The following is an 11,408-nucleotide window of genomic DNA, read 5'->3' on the forward strand; positions in this document are numbered from 1 at the left end:
ATGGGAAATTGGGGTCTGGAACATGGAATTTGGGTCTGGAATGTAAAATTTGGGATCTGGAACATGGAATTGGTGTCTGGACCATGGAATTGGGATCTGGAATGTGGAACTGGGGTCTGGAATGTGACATTTGGGTCTGGAATACAGATTTAGGGTCTGGGATATGGAGCTGGGGCCTGGCCAGGGAAGGGCCATTTTTCCAGGAGTTTTTCTGGGAACACCTGGAGATTCAACACCTGATGGATCCACGTGCCCACACCAAAGCCACACAAACCCCAGCCCAAGGGTTACAAATTGAGGACCGTGAGGGTTTGTTTTTCCAAAAGGCAGGGGCTGAATCCCAAATCCTGCTCCCAAGGTTCCCACCCTGGGAAACCAGGTCACCATCTGCTCTGCCTCCAGCCCCTGGCTCGGTGACAGCTCCTGCCTCTGCAGGAGATCCAGGAGCTTCTCCCAGATCCCCATTCCAGCCCTGACAATCGGGGACACGAGGACAGGGATGCTGCCAGGCTGGGGGGGTAACCAGGAAAATCCATCACACCCCTCAGGAGATTCCCAATTTCTGATCCTGGAGGGGTTTTCCCTGCTCTGATTCCCGGATTTATTTTCTATCTTTCACCCCACAGCAAGCAGGCATGGAGGAGATCTTCAGCCCTTCCAAACTCTGCAATTTCAGCCTCTGAAGGGAATTTTCCAGGAATTTTCCAGCTTTTTTAACAGGAGGAAAAGCCGGGAAAGCGAGATCCAGGGAGAAGCTGCTGCCCCTCTCAGGGAGCCTCCCGGGCCTGGCTCCAGCCCTGAGCAGCTCCAGGCTGGCTCCTTTCCATCTCTCCTGCTGCTTCCTGACAGCCATTCCCAAGGAAAAAAAAGCTGTTCCTGGATGTTTCACCTGCTCTGAGTGGCTCCTGCCTTGTCCCCATCGGTGGCACTGCGTGACAGCCCCAGAGTGGCACGGTGCCACTCCCAGCTGGGATTTGGGATGGGATCCCAGTGGGTTCCATCCTCATCCTCCTGGATTCCTGGACCTGGCTCTGGTTCACAGAATGGTTTAAAGTGCTGGGTTTGATCCCAAAGCTCCTCTCAGGGGTGGGGGAAAAAATTAACAAATAAAAATCTGGAATATCAGAGAGCTCAGGGGGTGTGGTGGGGTGGAGGAAGCACAGGGAGGCTCTTCCTCCCTGGATGGAGCAGGAGCTGGGATCAGCACGGTTCCCTGCAAGGTGTCCTTCAGCGGGAATCCTTCATCCCAGCTGGAATCCTTTGTTCCACCTGGAACCCCTTTATTCCACCTAGAACCCCCTTATTCCCCCCTGGAACCCCTTTATTCCAGCATGAACCCTATTATCCCACGTGGAACACCTTTATCCCAACAAGAACCCCTTTATTCCAGCTGGAATCCCTCTAATTCAGCTGAAATCCTTTATCCCACCTGGAACCCCCCTTATCCCAGCTGGAACTCTTGCTGGAACCCCTTTATGCCAACAAGAACCCCTCTATTCCAGCTGGAACCCCTCTAATTCAGCTGGAACCCTTTATTCCAGCTGGAATCCTTCCTGGAACACCCCTCATTTCAGATGGAATTCTTTTATTTCCTGCTACAGCCCCTTTATTCCACCTGGAACCCCTTTGCTCCAGCTGGAATCATTGCTAGAACCCCTTACTCCAGGTGGAACCCCATTATTCCACCTGAAACATCTTCATTCCATCTGTAACCCCATTATCCCACCTGTAACCCCGTTATTCTACCTGTATCCCAATTATTCCATCTGTAACCCCTTAATTCCACCTGAAACCCCTTTATTCCATCTCTGCTTCACCTGCAACCTCATTATTCCATCTGTCACCTCTTTATTCCATCTTTAACCCCTTTATCCCCCCTGTAACCCCATTATTCCCCCTGTAACCCCATTATCCCACCTGTATCCCCATTATTCCACCTTTAACCCCTTTATCCCCCCTGTAACCCCATTATTTCCCCCGTAACCCCATTATCCCACCTGTATCCCCATTATTCCACCTTTAATCCCTTTATCCCCCCTGTAACCCCATTACTCCCCCTGTAACCCCATTATTCCACTTTTTAACCCCATTATTCCACTTTTTAACCCCATTATCCCCCCTGTAACCCCATTATTCCTCTTTTTAACCCCATTATTCCACTTTTTAACCCCATTATTCCATCTTTAACCCCTTTATCCCCCCTGTAACCCCTTTATTCCCCCTGTAACCCCATTATTCCATCTTTAACCCCTTTATTCCCCCTGTAACCCCTTTATTCCCCCTGTAACCCCATTATCCCACCTGTATCCCCATTATTCCACCTTTAATCCCTTTATCCCCCCTGTAACCCCATTATTCCACTTTTTAACCCCATTATTCCACTTTTTAACCCCATTATTCCCCCTGGAACCCCATTATCCCCCCTGGAACCCCATTATTCCACTTTTTAACCCCATTTTTCCACCTGAACCCCCATCCCAGCTGTCCCCACTCCCCCCGAGGGTGACACTTCCCATCCATCCCTGCATCCCGATTGTTGCCAAGGCAACGCTTTGGGAAGCAGGGAGCTTCATTATCCGTTTCTCTATGGAATTCAAAAAAAAAAAAAAGAAATAAAAACCCCTTTTTGGATGAAATTTTGTTCTCTCCCCGCTGCCTGAAATGTCCCAGATTTGTCCCCGACCCTTCTGTGTCTGTGGATTAATCCAAGGCCGCTTCCAAAGTGAATTTTCTGAAATTTCAGGGAATTCTGAGGGATCAACCCATCCCAGGCTCGGGAATAAAGCACAGAGAGCTGGAAAAAAAAAAAAAAAATCCCCCCTGGGCCATTCCCAATGCGTGAATTGTTGTTAATTAAACAGCAATCAAGGGGAAAAAAAAAACTTCCCCATGGGCTGGGATCAATCTTGCTGAGGTTTTATTCTCTCACAGCCAACAGGGACTAAAAATTTGTTCTGGGATGGGAAAAATCTGATAAATGTTGGAAATCCAAAACCCGTTTGCAAGGAGGAGATTTCTCCGATGGCAGCAGAGCAGAGCTGATCATTATCAGTGAAAAGAAACACCTGAAATCAATTTAAATAAATTAAACAGCTCCACTTCTGTGAAAAAAAAAAAAAATCCAGGAAAAAAAAGCACCTGAAATTATTTAAATTAATTAAATTGAACAACAGAATTCCAGTGCTAAAAATTGAGAAAATATTGGTGTTCAGGACCCCAAAATTCCCCTATTTTTCCCCCCCAAACAATTCCCCATTCAGGTGCTGCCAGGTCAAGCTTTGTCCAGCAAAGTTTTGGCAACAGCTCCTGGGAAAGGTCAGAGCTGTTGTTTGGGTTGGTTCAAGGTAAGTTTCCACTTTATTTTATTTTATTTTTTAGGAGAGAAAAGAATTTTAAAAGAAAGAAACTTGAAAGAATTTTAAAAGAAAATAATTTTAAAAGAATTTTAAAATAATTTTAAAAGAATTTTAAAATAATTTTAAAAGAATTTTAAAATAATTGTAAAAGACTTTTTAGAGATAAAAGAAGAGAATTGCTCCTTTTTCCTGTTAAAATCAGCTTTTCCCAGCAGCAACTCCCACATTATTTTTTTAAGAGATAAAAGAATTTTAAGATTATTGTTAAAGAATTTTTAAAGAATTTATAAAGAATTTAAAAAGAAATTTTAATAAGAATTTTTAGAGATAAAAGAATTGTTCCTTTTTCCCCGTTAAAATCAGCTTTTCCCAGCAGTAATTCCAAACTACGGGGCACCAACTCTTGGAGATAATTAAACCCAATTAAAGGTGATTATTGACCATGAATGAGCTGCAATAAATGCATCGAGAGGCAGAGGAAAAAAAGAGATTTTACTGCAAGAACTTTATTGCACCAGGTTCAAGTGCTGAGCCAGGAGCTGTGCCTGGGGCTCGGTGACACCCCCAGCTCCTGGGGACACCGGGACAATCTGCATTTCCCCCGCTAATTAAGGCTGGATTTGATAATTAGGACAAAACAAATCAAGGGGGGAATTAGGGGAGCAGCGGGAAGAATGTGAAGTTGTACATGGAGCATTTAAAATTTGGTTTATTTTATTGTTCCTCAGGAGGAGTTGGGGTTTGCGTTCAGCTCAGGACCCTCCCCTCTCATCTGAATTTCAGAATTTGTCAAATTGGTTTAAAAACCAGGATACCTTTGGCTAAAAATTCCATTTTTTCCTTTGCAGAAAGGTTTGTTTTTATTGACTCCTCACGCTCTGAGGGGTGGGAGGGGAAGGCAAAGGGCAGAATTGTGATTTCAGCACCATTTCCCTCCCTCCCCAGGGCAGCACACACCCCAAAAAACACTCCCAGCTCTCCTTGATCCATGGAAAAATCAGAATATTCCACAGGGAGGAGGGAATTCAGCACAACCTGGAGGCAGGGAGGGTTTGGGAGCTCCCCTGAGGGGCTTTGACAAACACTGACATTGTCTGGGTCAATTTATAAGATCTCTGCCAAGGTTGGGATTCCTAAAGTTCATTTTATGTGTTCTGGAAAGGCTCCTGCGGGAGTTTGGGAAAAGGAGAAATCCTGGGAAAGGAGGATGAGGAAGGGATGGGGACGAAACTTTACTTGCTGCAGGTACAGCCCAAAAAACCAAAATTTCAAAATATCCTGAGGGAACAGGGCCTGAAACCTGGATCCAAACCCTTCCAAGGCTGGGTATTGTGGAAAACATATGGATACTATGGGAAAAAATATGGATAAAAATATGGATATAATGGAAATTTACCCACGAGAATGTGCAAGATCACTCCTGGGGCAGCCAAAATCAAAAATGTGTTTTGTAGGAGCAGCCTGGCCTGCTCCTAAAATCCCTTAATTTATTCACTGGCAGCCCCACAAAATCCAAATTTTTACGGTTTGCTGATGAAGGATGTCAGGATTTTGGGGTGGAAATTTGGATTCTCCCTCCCCAAAACCCCTAAAACAAATAAGAAGGCAATCAGAGGCTCAGCTGACAAAATTCCCCCTCACACCAAGTGAGGCCTTCCCTCAAAATCCCAATTCCCTGTGCTCAGCAAGGTGGATCCAAACCCTTCTAAAGCTGGTTATTATGGGAAAAATATGGATATTATGGAAAAAAAAATGGATATAATGGAAATTTACCCACGAGAATGTGCAAGATCACTCCTGGGGCAGCCAAAATCAAAAACGTGTCTGGTAGGAGCAGCCTGGCCTGCTCCTAAAATCCCTTAATTTATTCACTGGCAGCCCCACAAAATCCAAAGTTTTAGGGTTTGCTGATGAAGGGTGTCAGGATTTTGGGGTAGAAGCTGGGATTCTCCCTCCCCAAAACCCCTAAAACAAATAAGAAGGCAAGCAGAGGCTCAGCTGAGAAAATTCCCCCTCACACCAAGTGAGGCCTTCCCTCAAAATCCCAATTCCCTCTGCTCAGCAGGGTGGATCCAAACCTTTCCATATGTGGATATTATGGAAAAAAAGATGGATATTATGGGAAAAAATATGAATATGATGGAAAATTATCCAGGAAAAGGTGCAAGATCACACCTGAAGCAGCCAAAATCAAAAATGTGTTTGGTAGGAGCAGCCTGACCAAAATGGCTCCTGAAATCCTTTAATTCGCTCCCCAACAGCTCCACAAAATCCAAATTTTTAGGGTTTGCTGATGAAGGATGTCAGGATTTTGGGGTGGAAATTTGGATTCTCCCTCCCCAAAACCCCTAAAACAAATAAGAAGGCAATCAGAGGCTCAGCTGACAAAATTCCCCCTCACACCAAGTGAGGCCTTCCCTCAAAATCCCAATTCCCTGTGCTCAGCAAGGTGGATCCAAACCCTTCTAAAGCTGGTTATTATGGGAAAAAATATGGATATTATGGAAAAAAAAATGGATATAATGGAAATTTACCCACGAGAATGTGCAAGATTATCCCTGGGGCAGCCAAAATAAAAAATGCTCTTGGTAGGAGCAGCCTGGCCAAAAAGGCTCCTAAAATTCTTTCATTTATTCAATGGCAGCCCCACAAAATCCACGTTTTTAGGGTATGCTGATGAATTGTGTCAGGATTTTGGGGTGGAAATCCAAAAAACCCCAATAAAAAAGAATTGGAGGCTCAGCTGAGAAAATTCCCCCCTCACACCGAGTGAGGCCCTTCCTCAAAATCCCAATTCCCTGTGCTCAGCAAGGCTGGGAATGTGGACAGCAGCAAAAACAAAATTAAAATAAAAAAGCCTTTTCCATCTTTCTGACAGAGAAATTAATTTTAAACCCTTGTCTGAATCGCCCCTCGCTCACCAGGACACTTTGGAACATCAGTCTTTTGTGGCAGGATGGATTTTCTGTCTAAAATTAACATTTCAGCCGAATTCTTTGAGGAAAAAATCAGAGTGACACACACAGAGAATCACACACACACTCCCCAAAAAACAGATTTAGGGTTTAGGCAGTGAGGGTCCTGTTCAAGCCCCCCAGGAGTCAGAATTCCATGGAAAACATCCCCAAAATCCCTGGGATGTGCCCAAAAAGGGGCTTAAGGCTGTCAGGCTGTTCCCAGCCAGCTCCTCCTCCTGTCCCTGGTTAAAAACCAAAAAAAATTTCCTTTTTTTAAAGAGTTTAAAAAGGAATTCACATCTCAGGAATTCACATCCCTGGCTGGGGGTGCTTTTGTCACCTCGAGAAAATCCTTTCTGCACAAGGCAATGCTCTGCTGCTTTTCCTTAGACATAAAGTTGACTTTATTTCTTTTCTTAAAAAGTTAAAAATACAGAAGGTTCAGAAACTGCTTTTCTCCTTGCAGGTTGCAGCTTAAGGAGAAAACAATCCTTCACTGAAATGTTTCTCTTAATTGGCTTTTTTATTATTATTATTATTATATATTTTTCTAATTTTGGGGTTTTTTTCCTCTCAATCATCACCACCCTCTTTTTTTGTTAAGGACAGAGGTTGAGGAGCACTGACTCCACCACTAATTTAATGACATTTTTTTTCTTTTTTTTGATTCCAGATTCACATTTCCAGGTGCCAAGAGTCCAGAGAAGAGCCCCCCGCTCACTTCTGCCTTCCTTTTGAGATCAATATTTTGGTTTTTGTGTTTATTTATTGAACACAGCAGTGACCGTTGGCATCTTTGAAGCGTAATCTCATCTTGGGCCGGTATTTCTCCAGATAAAGCAGCTGTTTGGAATTGAAAGCTCCCCTCCTTTTCCTAAAAAAATAAACCAGAAAAAAATGTAGATATCAATGGAGAAAAAAAAAAAAAAAAGCACCTTTATGTTCACTTCAGGCAGAGTAGTTTTAATTGTAATTATTTTAATTTATATTTAATATTATTCAAAATGTATTGAAAGCTCCCCTCCTTTTCCTAGAAAATAAACCACAAAAAATGTAGATATCAATGGAGAAAAAAAAAAAAAAAACACCTTTATGTTCACTTCAGGCGGAGTAGTTTTAATTTTAATTAATTAATATTTTGATAATAGTTTTATATTTAATAATATTCAAAGTAGATGAAATAAATATTATTGAAAGCTCCCCTCCTTTTCCTAAAAAATCACAAAAAACCTGGATATCAATGGAAAAAAAAGCACCTTATTGGTCACTTCAGGCAGATTAGTTTTAATTTTAATTAGTTAGTATTTTAATAATACTTTTGTATTTAACAATATTCAAAATATATGAAATAAATATTATTGAAAGCTCCTTTCCTTTTCCTAAAATCACAAAAAACCTGGATATCAATGGAAAAAAAAGCACCTTATTGGTCACTTCAGGCAAATTAGTTTTAATATTAATTACTTAAAATTTTAATGATGTTTTATATTTAATAATATTCAAAATATAATAAATATTATTGAAAGCTCCCTTCCTTTTCCTAAAAATACCCATAAAAAAGGTGGATATCAATGGAAAAAAAGGCACCGTTTTGCCCACAAATTCATTTTCATTTTAATTAATATTTTAATAATATTTTATAATGAATAATATTCAAAATATATTCAAATATATGAAATAACCAATATTATTGAAAACTCTCATCCTTTTCCTAAAAAAAAAAAAACACCACCACAAAAAAGGTGGATATCAATGGTAAAAAGGCACCATTTTGCTCACAGATTCCTTTTCATTTTAATTAATTACTATTTTAAATACTATTTTATATTTAATGCTAGTTAAAATATATTAAAGAATAAATATTATTGAAAGCTCCCCTCCTATTCCTAAAAAAATAATAAGAAATGTGGATATCAATGGTAAAAAAGAAGCACCATTTTGCTCACTTCAGGCAGATTTTCACCTCACAAAATTCAAAATATTTGAGCTTTTTCTTCACATTTAAACCCAGATTTTAATGCGATATTATTTATTTTAGGATAAAACTCATAAAAAACCTTAAATCTCTTCCTTAACAGATTCAGGCAGGTAAAAAAGCAGAGAATAAAAGATTCTTGGAGAGGGAAAAAAAAGAAGAATTTCCACTTACTGCCTTATAAACTGAACTGCATCCTCGTACTTCATCCCACACTCGATGAGAGCGAGCGCCACCAGAACGGGAGCCCTGCAGGAACAAATCAATATTGAAGGGAGAAGCACAGAAATAATAAAAAATAAAGAAATAATAAATGGAATCCTTCAGATTTCATCCAATTCCTCTCCCCAGACAAGCACTGAAGGGATTTTTCCCTCAGTGTTTCCCACACAAAGGTGTTTCGCCCCATGTAAAATGAGTTTTTATGGAAGGAAAGGAAAGGAAAGGAAAGGAAAGGAAAGGAAAGGAAAGGAAAGGAAAGGAAAGGAAAGGAAAGGAAAGGAAAGGAAAGGAAAGGAAAGGAAAGGAAAGGAAAATGAGAGGGAAAGAGAAGGAATAGGAAAGGAGAAACAAAAGGAAAGAGGGAAGGGAAGGGAAGGGAAGGGAAAGGGAAGGGAAGGGAAGGGAAGGGAAAGGGAAGGGAAGGGGAAGGGAGAGGGAAGGGAAGGGAAGGGAAGGGAAGGGAATTTCAAGGAAAAGAAAGGGAAAGGGAAAGGGAGGAAAGGAAAGGAAAGGAAAGGAAAGGAAAGGAAAGGAAAGGAAAGGAAAGGAAAGGAAAGGAAAGGAAAGGAAATTTCAAGGAAATTTCAAGGAAATTTCAAGGAAAGGAAAGGAAAGGAAAGGAAATTTCAAGGAAAGGAAAGGAAAGGAAAGGAAAGGAAATTTCAAGGAAAGAAAAGGGGAAAGGAAAGAGGAAAGGAAAATTTTTATTTCCTTTTCTTGCAAAGGAAATAAAAATCAATAGCAGCTCTAGTGGTTGAGTATGAGAATAATTCTGGGTTTTATCTCACTTTAACCTCATTTTCTGGGTTTTGACATCTCCTAAAGTGTGGAGTGAGCTGTGCAGACACTGAGCTATGGCTTCAGAGATATTTCTAGATTTTTCTTTTTTAACTAATTCTGTCAAGGAGCAGGGACAAGAAGAATTTTCTGCTGTGGGATCTTCATTTCAGAAGTCACTTCAGGGTAAAAAAATGGGGTTTTAACAGCCAGGAATCCCCGAATAAATTGAATTTCTCCACCCACAGTGCAAGGGGCACTTCTAAGGGTGGTGTAAAGAATTAAAGAGGTGCCAGAACCGGACAATTTCTGTGGTTAAAATAAGAAAATTCAGGAGGAATAATTCCTATTATTACCCTGTACCTGAATAAATTCAATTATTCATTCTCCAGATGGGAATTTGATCAATTCACAACAATTTTATATCACTGAATTCATGATTGACACAAGTGTCCCCCAAGGTTTTTGATCAATTATGAAATTAATCAATTAATTCATATAACGTATGAATATAATACACTGTAGATATATAATAATTTCATAATTAACAATAAATTTAATGAATTAATTAATATTTTTAACCTACATCAAGTCCCTGTTGTTTTCATGACACAAATTTGATGTTAGTTTAAGTTATTTGGGAAAAAGCAAAGAAAGTTTGTTAAACACCTTCCTACCAAATACATGAAATTTATTATTATATTTATTAGATTTATTATTTAATATAGTTAAATAATTATTTGAATTATTATATAAATGATATTAATTTATTAACAGAACATTTCATAATAATTATATTGATTTAGTATTAAAATTTATTATTTAATAAAATCAAATATTTAGTATATTTACTATTAACCATTATATTTAATAGTATTGATTTATTGACATAAAAATATTAATAATTATATTTAGTATTTATATTTACTATTTCATATAATTATTAGTTGATTTACTATTATTATATGAATTATATTGATTTATTAATATAAAACTGTTAATATATTAGTTCTGTATTTAAATTTATTACTAAATTCAATACAAAATTACTTATTTATTTTAACTAATAAATTTAATATAACTAACTAATTAGTTTATTTACTATTAATTAATTAATTAATTCTATTGATTTACTGACATAGAATTGTTAACAATTCTATTAGTTCCGTATTCAAATTTATTAATAAACTTAATATGGAATTATTTATTTAATTATTTTAACCAATAAACTTAACTTAATATAATTAAATAATTCTTTGACTTACTATTATTATATGAATTACATTGATGTATTAATATAGAATTGCCAACAATACAATAATTTGTTAATTACAATTATTATTTAATCAAATAATAATGATAAAAATAAGACATTTAAGAATGAATTTAAAAATCATTTATGAATATTTTCATTAAATTTATTATATTTAAAGCCAATTTCAGGGCACTGACCTTCCCAGCCCTGCCACACAGTGCACAGCCACGCAGCACCCGGGCTCCTCCCGAAATTTGCTTTTCAAAAGGTTCAGCCAATCCTCCACGATCTGGCTGGGGGGCGGCGCTCCATCATCAAACGGCCAGTCCTGAGGGGAGAAAATCCTTTAAACCCACCAATTCTGCATTTAGTACAAAAAAAAAAAGGATAATAAACACAATTTTGGGGTATTTTTCAGGTTTGCAGGTGGATAAAATGCAAAATTGAATGTTTAAAAACCATTATCTGGCTGGGGGGCGGTGCTCGGCCAGTCCTGAGGGGAGAAAGTCCTTTAAACCCACCAATTCTGCATTTAGTTAAAAAAAAAAGGATAATAAACACAAAAAAAAGGATAATAAACAAAATTTTTGGGGGTTTTTCAGGTTTGCAGGTGGATAAAATGATAAAATGCACCAATGAATGTTTAACAACCATTATCTGGCTGGGGGGTGGTGCTCCATCATCAAATGGCCAGTCCTGAGGGGAGAAAGTCCTTTAAAACCCACCAATTCTGCATTTAGTTAAAAAAAAAAAGGATAATAAACACAAAAAAAAGGATAATAAACAAAATTTTGGGGGGTTTTTCAGGTTTGCAGGTGGATAAAATGCAAAATTGAATGTTTAACAACCATTATCTGGCTGGGGTG

The 11,408-nt window shown here is 38.8% G+C and overlaps 1 protein-coding gene across 1 annotated transcript; it reads right to left on the minus strand.

Annotated features, from left to right (window-relative positions):
- Positions 1-6,422: 6,422 nt before the first annotated feature.
- Positions 6,423-10,888, minus strand: LOC128948019 (protein tyrosine phosphatase type IVA 2-like; the record flags this gene model as incomplete). The annotated part of the gene is made up of 3 exons (XM_054292579.1): positions 6,423-7,187; positions 8,463-8,537; positions 10,740-10,888. Coding segments are annotated over 3 exons (333 nt in total), but the record flags the coding sequence as incomplete, so codon positions are not given.
- Positions 10,889-11,408: the final 520 nt, after the last annotated feature.

The sequence above is a fragment of the Melozone crissalis genome, unplaced genomic scaffold (assembly GCF_028551555.1).
Source record: "Melozone crissalis strain CALT ecotype California unplaced genomic scaffold, PUWL_Pcris_2 ptg000111l_1, whole genome shotgun sequence".
In the NCBI taxonomy this organism is placed as follows: Eukaryota; Metazoa; Chordata; class Aves; order Passeriformes; family Passerellidae; genus Melozone; species Melozone crissalis.